The following is a 17,270-nucleotide window of genomic DNA, read 5'->3' as shown; positions in this document are numbered from 1 at the left end:
CTCATTAGTTGGTACAATGAGTTCAAGTCTGGTGACATTACATCTATTTTTATAAACAAAGAAGACATGAAGGAGTGTGTGTGCTGCTTAGATGAGATATTAACTTATCAGCTTTTAATATTATTAGATTTCCAGTAAAAAAACAACACATTATTAGATAGGAAATGTGTTTACTGCACCACAGCAAACTACAGCACAAAATCCTATGTGAATTAAGACAAATTTCCTTTAATTCATGACAAGGTATGACGGTGATATACTTTTTCCTCCCTAGAACAAAGTCCAATTTATATGCATTACTGAAGCTAACTTTCTCACAACTCTAGCCCAAGCTCTTTCAAGCTGTTCTCCCACGTGCACCCCTTCCTTCCCCAAACATGCTCTTGATCCTTTGCAGTTAATACACACGCACGCAAGCAAAAGGGGAATCATAATCCAAAGTTTAGATTACAAATATGTTCCAGACTGCAGCAAATTTGATAACAATACTTACATTTTCTGTTGTTCCAGTAATTACATGAAGACCATCATATGTAGATTTAATGTACATACCCTAAGAAAAAGACATCATGGGAAAAAAAATTGTAAAGTTCTTGCAAACTACTGCCATCCAATATAAACGTCTCACCCATCTAACATCTCTCTAACACATTTGAGTAATACCACTAGCACATGCCACTGGAATACCAAGTGTTTCTATCAGAAGAAAGTACATGTAAACTCCTTTTATTTGATGCGGCAGGTGTCTCTAGGTGCAACTCATTTGTATGCAATGGTTCGCAATGTGGATTGAGGTGTCTTCATAGCACTGCAAAAATATTGTAGTGACATGGGGAAAAAATCCCAATCCACATGGCAAAACTGAAATGAACTATATGTCAGTGGAGCTATTTAAGGTGGGAACAATTTCATATTCACTGATCTCAAGTGTAAGGTTATAATATGAACATAACCAGAGAAAGTGTCCATTTTATAAGTAAAATCCATAGGCACTCCATTATAAACACTAAACACAATCCCTGGAAAAAGGCAAAACCAGAGCAGCATTGAATCAAAGCACATCCTATGCATAGTGCATACAGATTTACATAGCGAACTGTAAAATCGGGGGGGGGGGGGGGGAGTCACAGGGGAGACTACAATGCTATCAATATTCTAAGTGATTTGAGATGCCAAAATTTTTAGAATTCAAAGTCTTCTGAGTTAATAATTAGAAACCAGCTCAGCTGACCAAAACATCACTACATGTATTTCTCAGTAACTTAAATAGTATTAACTCATATTGTTTAAAATCCAGTATTTTAAAAGGTACACTGTAATTCTGAGATACTGAAATAGTGACTATATAGTCGAGAATTTAAAAACAACTGAAAACTATAAAAGCAATTCAGTGAAACTGCAGAACTGAAGAACCTGTGAGCTTTCTATTTACCCACTAGATCTACAAATAAAGTAAAAGTATTATTCTGCAAAGGAAGGAATGTATTTTGAGCAAAGAACTATATACAGAATTTGTATATAACCAATTCATACCTGCTGATTATTACGGATCACAAAGATAAATAAAATATGCCTAGTTTTAGAAATAGTACATGAACTGTGGCCTTTATGGAACACATGAGCTATATTTTTATGACCTAGGGAATGTTTTTATGTGTTATAACACTGGTTGAATACTAACCTACATCTAAGGTGCTTTATGGATTATTCCATTCAAAATGTTCTAGTCAAGTGGAATTAAATAGTTGCTGGGAGAAGCTAAATTCCTCTATCATACTATCTTTCCATCTTGTATCACACAATGTAGACTACATGTCCCAGGATACTACCAAAGCATATTTCAGTTGATCCTCTTCCACTTTTACAACAACCCATATGATATTTTCTAGATGAGGGCAATAGTTTTAATGATCTTCTACATATTCACATTATTAGACCACTGTATTTAGTAATGAAATCTTGTTTTATTTTAGTTGTAGAAAGCTAATTGGAGCAGGCCAATGCCCTCCTGAATCCTTCTAAATGCCTCCTTTAGGCACTGTCCCAAAAAAATCTCCTGAGGAATTTAGGTTGATTCCCAGAGGCTGGTCAGTAAATGGTGCTATTCCTGACCAGCTTTGCACAGTGTATTATGGCTACTTCAACAGTGCTGTCTGGATGGTTCAGCACTACGGCAGGCATACATTGATGCGTAAATGTGGCATTAAGTCAATCTTTTACCTTCTCCTAGTCCATCTGGAAGAATTTGATTTGCTGGGTTTTTCCTTTGAGGGGACATTTTATATGGATTGAGCATTACCCATGTGGCGTTCAATTTCATTTTCCACCTTTGAGCATTTCAGCGTGTTTTTGGAATAGGCTCTGAGGAGACGAACTGCATTTTTTTGACACTGTGTATGATTTGGATGGTTTCCAGTTTGTTGGCCTGGCTATAACTGGGTCTTTATGATGAAATAATTTGCTCATTTGCTTGCCATTTTGGGTGCGCCACTTGCTAAAGAAAAAAAAGGAGTGTCCTTCACCTGTGATTCTCTTTCTCAAGAAACACTCAAGGCAGTGTGCAGAATAAAATGGGGGGGGGGAAATAATGGCTGTTCTACTTCCATTGCAGAGCACATATCTGAAAGATTACCCTTTATCATTTACAATGAGGAGCCAGAAGAAGTCACAGAAATAGCTCCCCTGTGTTTTGTTTTGTTTTTTAAAAAAAGATATTCAAGACCTTACAGAGCCTGAAAGCGTTAATCCATGAAGTGATGTTGGGCTGTAAATGTAATGTTTCTATGCCATCTACTAACAGCATCAAAGACAAAGGTAAATTTCCTACAGAGTAACTTCACTGACACTGAAGAGCAGAGAGGATAAATTGTGTTCAGAGTACAACACAAGCATGCCATATCCAACCACCGGTTTCTTTATGGAATTGAAATGACAGTAAAATGCAATATATATTCTAGAACTTTTACAGATTTTACAGCAGAGGCAAACCTCTCTGCAGGATGAAATTGATTTTGCTACTATTACTGAAAGCATTCTATTATCATGGCAAGGCAGGGCTAGCCTTAACATGGGAATGAGGGGCCACTTCAGGCAGTACACTTTAGGTGCTACTACAGCTTTGATCCAGACTTGTATCAAATGCTAAACTCAAGAAAATAGAGTCTTTTTCCAGCAGTATTACATTGATACTGTTACTTCAACTTGTGCTTTTTCTTTTATTCTTCCTCCAAATCTGTACACCGTCTGACCTCTGGTGGCTTGAATGGGGCAGGGGGAGCCATAGTACTTTATAACTATACAGAGCTTTAGAATCTTGTCAGTCTGCTTTGCACAAAGGACCAGCACTAATGAGCAGCAATTTGTTATCCTTTTAATGTAAAAATATCAGGTTATAACTAGCACCAACAAAGAGCTGCTAGATTACCTTTAAGTAGCCTGTGTCCCAAAACAAATTTCTTGCTTTTACTTAGAAAACAACAAAAAATAGATATTTGGCCGCTGATTGTTTTCTGAAACAGTACACGTAAAGCAAGGAAAATCCAGAAATCAAAACAAGTTAGTTCAACATAGCTGAAAATAGTACATGTCTCAATTTTCATAGTCATGACATAAAACACATACCCCTTTTCAGGTACATAACCACAGACAATTTTATGTCATTACTCTGAAGATAATAAGGGCATAAATATGCAAAGATGAGAAATGTCAAGCAAATTAGTCCACTCTAGGGAGACAGAACACCTAAAGCATTCACAGCAGAAAAGGCACAGGTGGGAGGATGCACTGCAGAAGATCTTCCTTGAAGCACAGATTTATTTTATTTCTAAATATTAAAAGAAAAAGCTTCAAAACAAATTGCGTTATTCAGACAAATAGGATATAAGATGTAACTATGTTTAGACAACCTTTTTTCTAACAGTCATTTAATGAAATAAAGACAATAGCTTGGATATTCATTAGTGTTCAACACAGTAACTCCTTATGTCCATTGAAGAAACAGATTCAGCAGAGGCTTCCATTGGAGTAGGGAATGGTGCAGGATTTTTTGCTGCTATCACTTTACTCCTGCAGCCCCGAGCTTCTGTACTGCTTCTAATGGCAGGAGCACCCCATGAGCAGACTTCTAGAAGATGCTTCATGAGGTGGCAAGGTATCACCAAATAAATAAGCTATGGCAACTGTTCTATATAATACAATTGCCAAACACTTGTTCCACATACTACGCAGTGGTGTTCAGGGTTTATACTTGAACAGAGTATTTATCTCTGACATACTTAAAACAGGAACACCTTCTGAGTGTGAATAAGGGCTTTTTATTGTGCATCTTTCAGTAATATAAATCCCCAAGATTTTGAGGCACCTATCATGTTCTGATAGGAGATAATACAGTTAATCTCTCTGTAAAAAAAACTTTTGAGTAACATTACAAAGAGAATATGTAACCTGCGTGATTTAGTTCAAGGAACTTTTTGATTGGATTCTTAGATACTGTATGGATCAAAAACTGAGATTTACTAAACTCAGATGTTGTTTACAAGTCTGAGAACAACTCTGTCTTGTCTAAACAACATTGTTATACCAACACTAATCTTTCTCTTATCACATATTAGAAACAGTCAAAAAATTGCAAATTAACTTAGCAATGTCTGGATGTTATAATCAGTACTGCTTTGCGAAATGTCTCTATGTTTATTATACATATATTTAAACTTTTAACATAATTGTCACAGTTTGTACATTTTGCATGTTATTTGCTTCCGACTATTTACATTCCCCCCGCTGTATGCATATGCATATATCAACTGAGGATAGCACTGCATGCATTTGATAAAAGGAACTTGGGGCCCCTCTAGAATGATCCTTTATGCAGGTATATTCTGCAACATGCCATTGATGCAATACTAATGTATCAGTGGTGGATATATACTGGACAGTTCATATACATTCTGCTTTATTAATTGCTTTGCAATGCTTTCCAATGTTACCATATTATTACCGCTGGGCAAGAGGCAATCTTCTGCTACAGCACAACAAAATCAGAACAGCAATAAACCAAAAAAATGTGGGGGGAAAGGATTTCAGCAGGAAGCTATGGGCAAATAGTGATAAGAAATGAAGCAGTACATTTGCCCTTAAATATTTTCAGGCACAACCAGTATTGAAAGTGTCATTCATATAAGCACCTTGATACTATCATGATCACAAATCATCATGATTGTACAGTAAGAATGATGTCTGGTTCATTCATAAACCTGTGCCGTAAAAAATTTGTTACATAGCATTCTAGAGAGGTTAATCCTAATATGTTTCTCAATGGCCACTGATACAATTGATTATATGATATTAGTGGTGTTACCTGTAAAACCTGCCATTGTATTTCTATTGGTACTTAGCTGTGAAGTTTAAGAATGGTGGTGATTGGTTACTTGGTATTTCCCTGCCTTCCCTGAAAAGTGCCCACAAGTCAATCCTGTTCTCTTTCTCTTTCTGTTCAAGTTTGTGTCTTGCTGTTTGAACTCGGGAATTTAATTGTTCAGGAATGCCAAATTAGGTTTTATCAGCACAATGATAAAAATGCACTTCTGACTTTTCTTTTCTATCAAGATTCCAGCCCTGCAGTTGACACCAAAAACTAAATATAGAGTTGCTGATCAATGCTGAATCCAGGCAAAAGTGACATAATGATCCCTGACAGGTTAAATAAGTGTTAGTTAAACAAGTCCAATTCATATTTTGAGAATCTAGATCACAGAAACACACATCAGTGATAGTAATTAAACCAGTGATGTAAAATCTCTACCCTCCTCCTACAAACCAAACCATCTGGATAAAAAACTGCAAATTGATCATATGAATGAATATTGATGCTTCTTAACCACTACAGCTATTTTCTTGCCTGTGTCTTAAAATTCTGCAAGCTATTCCTTACCTCAGGCTTTGCACATGGTATACAACTTCCTCATACATTTATCACCGATCACAGTATATCCCTAGTAGCATGCAATTGTGCAAGGCTATCCAAAGACATATATTCTTTGATATGACAAATGGTGCACTAAATTAATAATGCCTAACATCCCAACAATGTCAGTAGCAATTAAGCCTTAGAGCCCTCAAATATAAAAGGGATAAAAGCTGAAATGCATTCATTAAAAAATAAGCAGCCAGCTCATTTCCTGCCCACTCTTCCATCCTTTCTATCTTGTTTTTATCACCTATAGTTCAACCATTTGGTTCCTAAAAACCACGCACAATAAAAAGTTGGCAAAAAAATATTTACTTCACTTTGCTCCTTATTTCCATCCTTCTAGAGCTCATATTGCCTATACCTTAGCTGAAGAGGTTTTACTTGTCTTTGTTGCCTGTGCCTTCTTTTAACATGAATTATTGTAATTCATTTACTGTATCTTCTGTTGTTATCATTATTTCCAGTTGGCAACAGTAAGAAATGGGGATCAGTGGTGAGAAATTTCAGGCCCAGAGGATGAATGGGATCCCCCCCGACTTCTTTATCCTGCCCTCAGACCTCACCCCAGACTGCAACCCTCACCATTTGTGCATCACATTTTCCTTGAGTGCTGTTGCCTAGCTTGACTGTATTATTGAACTGTGATAATAATCTTGCTTTCTTCTTACAATGATGGATAGATGCATGCACATGCGCACAGAAACCTGTGGCATTTGTGTGGCTGGAATGTAGCCTACTGAACAAAAGTTAAGTCACATCCATTGCTCTGCCCACCATAGGCCTGGGCCCCAAGAAGGTTTCCCTACATGGAAATGCAGCCCTTGTTCCCTGCTTTTTATATAGATGATAAATAACTTTCAGATATATCAAAAGTTCTATAGGAAATTGGGTTACCCAGCTGTTCTGCTTACATTTTCCTACATACAAAAATCTAGTAGACTCTTCAAAACTGCTGAATACCCATGATAATCACAGCAAGGTTTGAAGACACCCATTCACACTTTTATAGCAATCATTATTGCAGACATTTAAGTAGCTTACACAAATTTAGCCCATGAAACATTTTTCAATGATAGGTGTCAAAAATAGTTTACATAAGCAGTGAACCATTACAACTCAATACTTTACAGAATCCCCAAATAACATGTTTTGCCAGGAAATTGATACCACTTGGCTCTGCCCTAAAGAGCTTACTGTCTGCAAAATACAGTGGGGAAAGGCAAAAGTTAAAAATTGGAAGATACATTCAATGTTTCTGTCATCCATTTTTTGTTCTTGAAGTACTCTTAAGAGGCATAACTTTACTGTACCATATACAGTGTAAACAAATAATGAACAAACAGCTCCATGCATGGAGAACCTTGCCATCTAAACCGACAAAGCAGCAGAAAACCAACCATAGAGGCTTGAAACATAGAAAATTTACAGTAAAATAAAATCGTTTTGGTCACATCTTAAAGGGCACTTCTGGAAGAAGAAAACAATAAAAGGAGAGCTGAATTAGGAAAGGTTTATGAATCCCAGTGAAACCATGAAGAACCAACATTAGTTACGATATGTGAGATGGAAAAAACAGCAGACAATGGTACTGAAAATGGTCTTTACCTGAACTGGTGGCACTGAGACAAGTATGAGATTACGAATGAACGGCAGTATAGTACTACAGTAGGAATGGAAGGTTTGGGCAGGGCAGAGTGCACCAAGTACAGTATGAACAAATTTTGAAAATATTTAAATAGTATCCAGTCTTAAAAAGCTTCAGGTGACATATAAAAAGTATCCATTAAAATAAAGACTTTGAGCTTTATCACATGCTGCAGTACTGCTGGTACATCAGACTTCTTTTTGTGAAAACAGAACTATTCTTCAGCCCCACCACAACCTCAAAAAGAGCTGCAGAGGGTTGGCGGAGCCTCCAGAACACTTGTGGGGCGCAGGGTAGGAGAGGAAATGGAAAATTTGTTGCACAAGTAGAATTTCTTGCTCAGCCTTGGCTATAACCCTTAGCACTTATTAACTGTTGCATAAACATTCATATCAAATATGAGGAACTTATGGTAAATATACCAAAGGAGTTCATATAAGTAACAACATTATCCATAAATCTTGCTATAACAGGGGGAAAAACATTTTCCTAAATTAACCAGGATTTTTTCCTGCATTATGTAACCAATATGGAAGTGTTTTCTTTAAGAACATTCAGCTGCTACATATAAATTTATTTTATTGGATGCAAGAAATCCACATCCCAGGCCTGAACCCATTAACCTAGAAGCAACTTCATTAAATATCTGATTGCATTCAGAGCCTCTCGCTGCAATCCTACACCTACTTACCTAGGAGTAAGCACCATTGAACTCAACTTTTGAGTAGACATGTATAGGATTGCACTGTGAGCTCCTCATTAATGCAACTCAGGACGTAAAGGAGGGACACAGGTTTGCAAGCTTACCAACCTCTAGAGCAGTGTTTCCCAACCTTGTGCCTCCAGATGTTTTTGGCCTACAACTCCCATCATCCCTAGCTAGCAAGACCAGTGGTCAGGGATGATGGGAGTTGTAGGCCAAAAACATCTGGAGGCACAAGGTTGGGAAACACTGCTCTAGAGATACAGTACTTAAAAGAGGTAGCTTTCAACTGGTACTATTTTTTTCAATATTTCCTTAAGAATTTTATACAGTAATTATTAATATGCAATTTCCACTAGCTGACTGAAGATCACATCTACAAATAGAAGAACTAGATATGCCAAATACAGGTCTTATTCGTAGAATGTATTTCTTTCGTCCTGGATGACAGTTTTGATTAACTGCGTACATCTTACCAGCCCTTCGCTTGGTTTGATGTTTGCCAGCTGGATCACTTCCAGGTGAGCAGATTGAGACACAAGAGGATCAGATGAGAGTGAGATTATGTGGTCACAGACGCTAGATAGTGTCTTACACTAGAAATAAAAAAGTGTATTTTCCGTTAACAATCAAGAATATGAAAACTCATTAACACAGTGGACAGTAATCATGTTTGGCCTTTAAAATACATTATTATATATTCAGATTAAATTCCTATTTTATCTAAGTGGCAATGAATATCATTCTTTGGGGAATAAGCATACTCGTCCCTTATTCTAGAAAGATCATGATTAGAGGACAATAAAAAAAACCTCGAATTCTTCTACCTGAGCAGGACTGGGGAAAGGATTCAAATAGCATCAACATTTCTACACTTATCCCTACTTCCATGGTGGTGCCATGTAAAAAATGGTTTAAGGGCTGTTCAGACAGTCTGGACCTGACTTAGATTTTGTTCTTGGTTCTTTTCTTAAGAATACAACAAGGTACATATTTTCAGACTACAATGGCACTGTGCAATCTAGAAATATTTACATTCACTTTTTAACACCTCCTTTTCTTGTACTGCTCTATCAGCACCCTCATGATGGAGAGTATTGAGGTTTTTGATTTAAATACAAATTAGAAGTTTTCCACTGACATGCACAAGATGCTGGTAAATTCTATAATATACTATATCTCAAATGTTCCATTTGATTTATTATTCCATGGGTGTGCAGTGCACAGCCACCTACCATTAAAGAAGATGTAGGAAATCCAGGTTAAAATATCAACCCAGTTCTCAAGTTCAGAGTAGCCTTGGCCACAGCCTTGCCTCCCTTGTTGGATTGCTGTGAGGTTAAAGCAACTAGCTAAATCCAAAATTCCACAAAGAGAAGGCTGCTTACAAAATTTGATTTTTTTTCTCCTGACCTTGAAACAGCCTTCTCAATGGACACTTTTGAAAAGCATGGGCTGTGGCATAGGGGCTTCAGGGGAAAAGTTATCTACCAGCAATCAAGCAGAGGTACTATATGTTAGACAAGGAATTGGGACTAGAGCTATACTTACATTATTTACAGCCACTAGTTTACCAGAATCCATATCACAGTACAGAATCAGATTAATGCATATTATAAGCATGCATATACACACTGTCTTTCAAAATATAAGAGAAGGAGGAAGTGAGTCCTTGCTTCATAGAAGACACAAAGATTGGAGAGAAACCAGGATGAACTACAAATCTATGATTCTATGAAGCAGAGGGGAGTAGAATGCACAAACAGGAGGAAAGGGAAGCAAGAAACTCTGTGGATTAATGAGGATTAATGTGAATATTTATAAAAAGAGCCAGAAAGAGTGGGAAGAATGGTCTCTCTATTGTTAGAAAGTAAGGACACCCTTTAGGGCTCTGATGGCTCTCATTGTAAGAGAAAGCTTCATACCATATTTGACTATTTGATTACTTTTGCACTTTACAAGATAATGCTCAAGATAATGCTGAAGTGATCAAAGACTATTAAAGGAAACAAGAGGGATCTGAAAGAAAATGTTGCACTGTGCTATTCCCTTTTTCAGGATAAACCATTATATTTCTCTTCTTCCTCCAACAGTCAGCCAGCTTTGTGGTCACTAAGCATATACAATACTCACTGAGCTGTTTTTTTTTGGGGGGGGGGCGCCTGCAACCCTTGTCAGCCTGCGTGGTGCAGTTTTTGTTCCTATAAGAATTGGCACTCAAATAATTGAGTTCATTATCAGCATATATTATTTTAAAAATTCTGCTTACCACATGAAGAATTTTGTTCTCTGTTTCATATACTGTGCAATCCTGAAAAAAACAAAATTAACAGAGTACATCAAATATTACGGAAATAATATTTTTTGTGCTCCAATGATATGTTTAAATCTAGAAACAAAGGAATGATTTTAATTGTTCATAGACTTTTGCAAACATCCTCTCTCCCAGCTGTATTCATATAGAAATACAGTGGTGCCTCGCTAGACGAAATTAATCCGTTCCGCGATTCTCTTCGTCTAGCGGTTTTTTCGTCTTGCGAAGCAAGCCCATTGACAGCTTAGCGGATTAGTGCTAGAGCTGTCAAGCGGCTTCCAGCGATCAGCTGTTAAGTGGCTTATCAGCGGAACAGCTGATAAGCGGCTTAGCGGCTTAGGAAAAGGGCAAAAAAAGCAAAAAAAAAACCGCTGGGGGACGCAAGATTTTTTCGTCTTGTGAAGCAACCCCATAGGGAAATTCGTTTTGCGAAGCGCCTCCAAAACAGAAAAACCCTTTCGTCTAGCGGGTTTTTCGTCTTGCGAGGCGTTCGTCTTGCGGGGCACCACTGTAATGTCCATGTCACCTCCCCACATGTGCATGCATGAATCTTTCCTTCACCATTCTTTTCAATTCCTTCTATCACTGGTTGACTTATTCAATAATCAGAGGCAGACTGGGGACAGGGGACACAGCAGGAGCACAGGGGATACTCATGTCCCTGAGTCCAAGCCAGTAGGGCCCCCAGGCTCTTAGATTTCTTTCTTTTTGAATAAGTCAATCAAACATTTATAAAGAAAATTGGAAAGCAGAATGTAGAAGCACCATTCTAAGGCTCCAGATACAGAAAAACTACTGTTGCTAAGCACACTTAACCACTTAGGGTGGAATTCAACACTGCAATATCACAATTTTTTTCTCAGTAGAAAGGAAGCCTACATTTTCAGGCCATTTTATCCACATTGAAGAGTAAAACAAACCTATCTTTCATCTTTATCATTTTTTAATGGTAGCACTAATAAAGACATGTTGGTGCCATCCATTGCTCCAAAGTTAGCATAAGTTTATTTGTATCCTATGCTGGCAAGTCTTGATAAATCTTGCAGGAACCTTAGGTAATATGGCAAGGACTACAGAGAAACTGGTGGTCATTCTGGGTTAATTTGAAGAGACCAGTGGCACTTAAACAATGATGAAATTGTTTTTATTTATTTTTAATATATGCTTTTCTTTTTAATATATGCTTTATAATATGCTTTATTTCTTAAAGACAAAGTAAAACATGGCTATCCTTCTGAAATTTTTCCAGGAGAGGTATTTTAGCAGGCCTTTTTTCATGGCAAAAAGAATTTCTTTCATGAGCTGGCATGTCAGAAAGAAATGACTTTAGACTACAAATCAAGGATTAAAGCTGTATTATTGGTGTACAGATGTATTTCTTATTAAGGATACTTAATAAGCACACTTTTTACTTACTAGAAGTGGAGATGAAGTATGGTGTGATTGTTTGGGAGACACGGTTTACAACCAAGGGTTGCAATTCCTCAGAAGTAACTTTTTACCAAAACAATTCTTAAAACAAAACTGCTGTGAATCACCAACAAATAAAGGCAAACTAGCCAGAGAAATGTTTCTAGGAAATTTAGGCTGCAATGCTATACCAATTTACTAGAGGGGAAAATCACACTGAATTCAGTGTGACTTACAACTGAGTAGATGTGATTACGACTGCACTGTGAGTCGTTGTAGTCACACTTGTGCTAATGTAGGAGGGAACAGATGAGCCAATCTGATCTGGTGGAAGGGAAACACAACATTTTCTTTGTGCACATGCATTTTAATTCAGAAAAAATATATCAAAGCACCACCGCTCTTCTAGCACAAGTTTGGGGGAAGTACATAGAAGGCAGCCAACAAACAAACAAACAAACAAAACCGCTAAGAAAATAAAAAGAATGCCCTTTCTTCTGCATTTATTTTTGAGTGCCCAATTCACCATAATCATGTTCCTCAGAATACAACCTGATGGAAATCCAGAACACAGGGCAGAAAGTTGGGTCAATTATGGCTCAGGCAAAGCCCAAGACTTACCAAGAAGATTTTATAACATCTGCACAAGTGAGCATAATTCAACCATGGAGCAAGTTGCATGAAGTGCTATAAGGAGGATGGGACTTCTGACTTATAAAATTATGAGCAAAGACCTGTTAACAGCATACACTTTGAAGTAATGGGAATCTGAGGGTCCCCAAAGCAGTTTACAACACAGAAAAGTTCTTGTTTAGCTCACTGACTGTGTTCAAAACCTTCCTGCTATTTCCAGAAGTCTCAAATTCAAACAGAATAATTTGAAGGAATGTGAACAACATTTGCTAATGTCACAGCTGGCTTCAACAGTGAATTTATTATCCTTGCAATGTCAGTAGTATATCTAAAAATAAATGTAAAGTATTTGCAGGTGCACCAGGTCATAAATGTGCTTCAGCAACCTGTCTTCTGTCCTAGCTATCAGTATACACAATGAAAGGAAAGCAACGTTCAGTGCTTGCTATGAAATATAAGTATGAAAGTTGCTCCTTTACAGGGTTCTAAATATCTAGGCTCATGCATCCTTCAACACAGCTAGAGCTTCACTACTGTTATGGACTCCCACCTCTTCTAAACTTTTTTATGGTCAGCATTCAAAACATCCATTGTTCTAGGTGCATTTTGTGACAGGGAATTTCATTAGTGCAAGCAGTTTCTGAGCTCTGGGTGCAGTACTGCACCTAAGATTTCAGATTAAAACTGAAGAGTGGAAGGAAAGGAAGACCTTTTTCTGCCTCCCCACTTCAAGCTACTCTCTAGAGACCCTTTTAAGAATATTAGGAGGGTGGGCAGGGGAAGGACTAGACCACGTGAAAAATGAACGTAATATTTTAGCTGCAGTTCATTCATTTTCGTCTTTGTATTCTAGTTATTAAAAAGTGTGCCTAGACATTCCGTTGTTGCACCCATAATCTAGGTTTAACGTGCCATTTAGCTCCTAGCTTTCATATCTCAGTTTCTAACACTGGTTAAGGTCCTTTCCCCACAAAAAAAACTCTACCTAAACACAATATAATGCAACAGAAGAGAATCACCTAAGACGTAGCTATTTAAATTCAAGTACAGCTCCTTCAGTTTTAGCAGTTTAGAAACTGTGATGCCAGTATCCATGGGAACTACATAGTTTCAAAGAAACAGTAAGCATTTTGTTTGTGTAAATCACTCGGAATGGATAGCACTGAATGAAGTTTTCGAAAAGCAAAATACAAACTCACATTATCAATATATGAGGAAAAGAAGTGCATGATGTAAAAAAAAAGGTTTGAACAATCCAAAACTGAGCTAGAATCATGAGAGCTTCAGTATCTGAGGGAAGTGTGATTTATACAGCAGCAACTCAAGACCATGGGCCAAGACTGACACCATAACACAATATCCGAAGTGGAGCCAACAGCATAGAGTACAGGCCAAAGACATCAGCCCTGCTAAATACTGCACAGGACATATTTTATTAAAAATATATGTTCATAAAATCCTTCTCTGTTGCAAAAACAGAGACCTACAAATGACAGTAATGCTTGAAAAATACAGCATATCTTAAAAACAATTATGTGGACCAGAATTCAGGGCCAGGCAGTCACACAGCATGTATCTCCAATGTCCCATTAGACATTCCAATGTTCTATCAATGGAATGACCGCTCCCCACATCAAATGGGGGGTGCCTTTTGCGTGGTCGCGCGCAGCCCCCCAGATCCTATGTGGCCATATAGCCTGGTTTCACCTTCCTCAGGCTGGATATCTGGAGGTCTCCACCTACCTTAAGCAGTTACCCAATCCCACCTGGGGAGGAGTTGCCAGGGGACCTGGCCAGGTAGGGAGAGGGACCGCCATACCCACACAATAGAGGGTGGATCTTACCTGGGAATCTCCAGTTGGCTCCAGAGCTTCTCCCAACCTGCCCTCCCACATTTAAGCCTTCCTTTGCAGGTTAACTTTTTCTCCACAGGTACACAGGCGCTGCTACAGCATGGTCGCTGTTGAAGGGCTGGAGAGGAATTTTCCTGCATTGGCAGGTTTTGCCTTCCTTGTAGCAAAATGTCACAACTTTGGCAGTTTCAGGCATTGGGTGGAATCCTTTAGTCTAGCTTCACTTAATGGGGGTGGGCGTGAAGCGGTAACCTCTGCCCCCGCCCCCCACGGTGGTGATCCCAGGGTCCCCTGTTAAAGGGGTTGTTCTGAGGGGAAGCATTAGCCATACGCCAACTGGATGTAATTGCTCTCCCCTGTGACGATGGTGAAATGGGGGGGTGGGCTCTCTGCTTGAACATATGTTCTCCAGAGCCAGCCCAATCCCCACACACTCTGGATAACCCTGATGTTCCCCAGATCCCCAGCCAGGGACTGGGAGGGATAAACGCCCAATGCCTAAGCCAAGGTCTCCCTACATCTGAAACTTTAATAAAGTTGTGGCCAATTTTAATCCCATAGCATATTGTCTTGAGTTGTTATTCCACTCAGGAGTCACCTGGGGTAGGGGGGGACTCCGTCTGTCCACGCACCTTGCATAAAATCTTGCAGAGAGGACAGGTTTATGTGGAAGGAGACAGCCCTCAAGTTTTCCTGCACCTAGAATATTTAGAGCATTAAAGGTAATAACCAGTACCTTAAATCGCACCTGAACATGCAGCTGTTGTAAAAGTACCGGTAAGTACTATCTGCATCCAGTTGTCAGTTTTCACCAAAACCTTTCCTGGTGCTTTGTAGACCAACTGAAATTTCCAGAGACTCTTCAAAAGGAGCCCCACACAGAGCACACTGCAGTAATATTTGGTGTAAATAAGGGATGTGCCACCATGTGCACCAGCATAAACTGGACAAAAGCACCCCTGACCATGGCCTCTACTGAGCACCTAGAAGCGAAATTGAATGTAGGAGTATTCCTAAACTGAGTGTTCAAGGGGTGTACTATCCTATCCAAAACAGGGTTAATCCCTATTCCTAGTTCCTTTTCCCCATAACCAAGAACACTTTTGTCTTGCTAGAGTTAAGCTTCCATTAACTACCTCTAATCTAGCCCATTATCATCTCTAACCACTCACTAAGTAAAGCAACAACTTTCCAGAAAACAAACAAGTGTTTTTCAGGACATCTTTACTTCTTTCACTCTGTACCTTGAAGGCAATATATTAATAATATTACAAGCACTGGTGCTCCTTCCCCCTCATTTACAGTAGATGCACTGCAGTAGCCAAGCAATGCACCCCCCATTGAAAACTACTTATTAATGATCTTAATATTTGAAACTGTGTATTTTTTACATATTTTGTAAGGCCCTAGATATTTTCCCTAGCATATTCCTCATTTCTTAATTCTTTTTGCAACAAATAGTTATTTAGTGGGATGTTTTTAAAAAAATATATACTTTTTTTCTCCCAATGACTCATCTACCATTTCCAATGAATTTTACTGATATTCTTCTAATAAATATGTATTCAATGTGTTACTTGCAAAAGGAATCCTTTCTGTGCACATTGACCTGTTTCACTGATAATTTAATGAGTTACTCTCCCCCTCCCCAGTTTTACTCTGGCCTCCATAATCCGCAATATTCACCACATGTCAAAGTTTGTGTTTTATGATGAATCTCAAAGATAATCTATGCTACTTTAAAATCAGTGGAAAATGGTACAGCATGAAGATTAAGGACTCACATTTCTACAAATCATTTTTATTAAAGTCTTGTTTAAAAAATGCAAATAGCTGCCAAGTTGAATATAACTTTGTCCTATTTCTAAACAGTTTTTCACATTATTACTGATAGCCAGTACTTTTTTTGGGGGGGGTACTCAATGATATACAGTACTAGCAACTCTTTTTGTTACTGTTAAAAAGTGTGGCACTCACTGTTACAACTTCATGGTGAGTACTGGCACCTGTTTTTCTAGAAAAAAAAGTACTGATAGCATTACCAATTAACAGCACAATCCTATGCACATTGCTCAGAAGTACATCCCACTCAGCTCAGTGAAACTTACTCCCAAGTGTGTACAGGATTATGGTCTATTTCAACAATGAACTCAATAGGTTTTGCTGTCTTTGGCTGTTTTAAGAATCCTAGCCTTGTTCTTATTTTTATCTATTAAAAGTAATCTTTCTATGTACAGTATTATGGTTGGAACATACAATGAAAATAAAAAACCCTATTCTTTAACACTGTCTCTACTTTGGAAAGCAGGGTGAGTTGTTCTAATGTTATTGTTGTCTCCTTAGTTATTATAGAAAATCAATATAGTATAGTTTCAAAAATAATAATAATAAATGAAATAACTAATGCAAGCATGCGTACACATATAAACACACACTTAAATACATTCCTCAGTGCCAAAAATAAATAAGCAAATTTAATCCTATTATTTGTTTATTTTAATTCAATAGAAACAAAAATATGCCCTAGAAATGTGAACAAACAAGTTCACAATCTTAAACTCGAAGAGCTGTCTTGAAACATAAATCCATATATGCATACAACAAGAAAATATAAATTCTCCATATTTTTAAGGTTTACAATTAAAATAATCCTCACCATAAAGGAAAATGGAAAAAATAAGAAAATATTGGCATATCCAATGTTTCATGCAGCCACCAGGTAAAATTGCTGTATTGTTTTTCTA

At 37.9% G+C, this 17,270-nt stretch overlaps 1 protein-coding gene across 15 annotated transcripts in view; it reads right to left on the bottom strand.

The window, feature by feature from the left end:
- CNKSR2 (connector enhancer of kinase suppressor of Ras 2) overlaps positions 1–17,270 on the bottom strand; it is a 230,123-nt gene that overhangs the window by 84,936 nt on the left and 127,917 nt on the right. For 14 of the 15 annotated variants that reach the window (XR_014563096.1, XR_014563097.1, XM_083734205.1 and 11 more), the window contains 3 exons: positions 10,586–10,627; positions 8,793–8,912; positions 494–553 (listed from right to left, as the gene is read on the bottom strand). Coding sequence is in view for 13 of the 15 variants with exons in the window: in XM_083734205.1 (XP_083590331.1) it covers positions 494–553; positions 8,793–8,912; positions 10,586–10,627 (222 nt within the window). In the remaining 2 variants the exon portion in view is untranslated. The remainder of the gene's footprint in view (positions 1–493; positions 554–8,792; positions 8,913–10,585; positions 10,628–17,270) is intronic. The other variant, XM_083734214.1, reaches the window with a different exon arrangement.

The sequence above is a fragment of the Podarcis gaigeae genome, assembly GCF_964106915.1.
Source record: "Podarcis gaigeae genome assembly, chromosome: 4".
NCBI lineage: Eukaryota > Metazoa > Chordata > Lepidosauria > Squamata > Lacertidae > Podarcis > Podarcis gaigeae.
The sequence above is the reverse complement of the archived record's forward strand: the minus strand, read 5'-3'. Positions and strand labels throughout refer to the sequence as shown.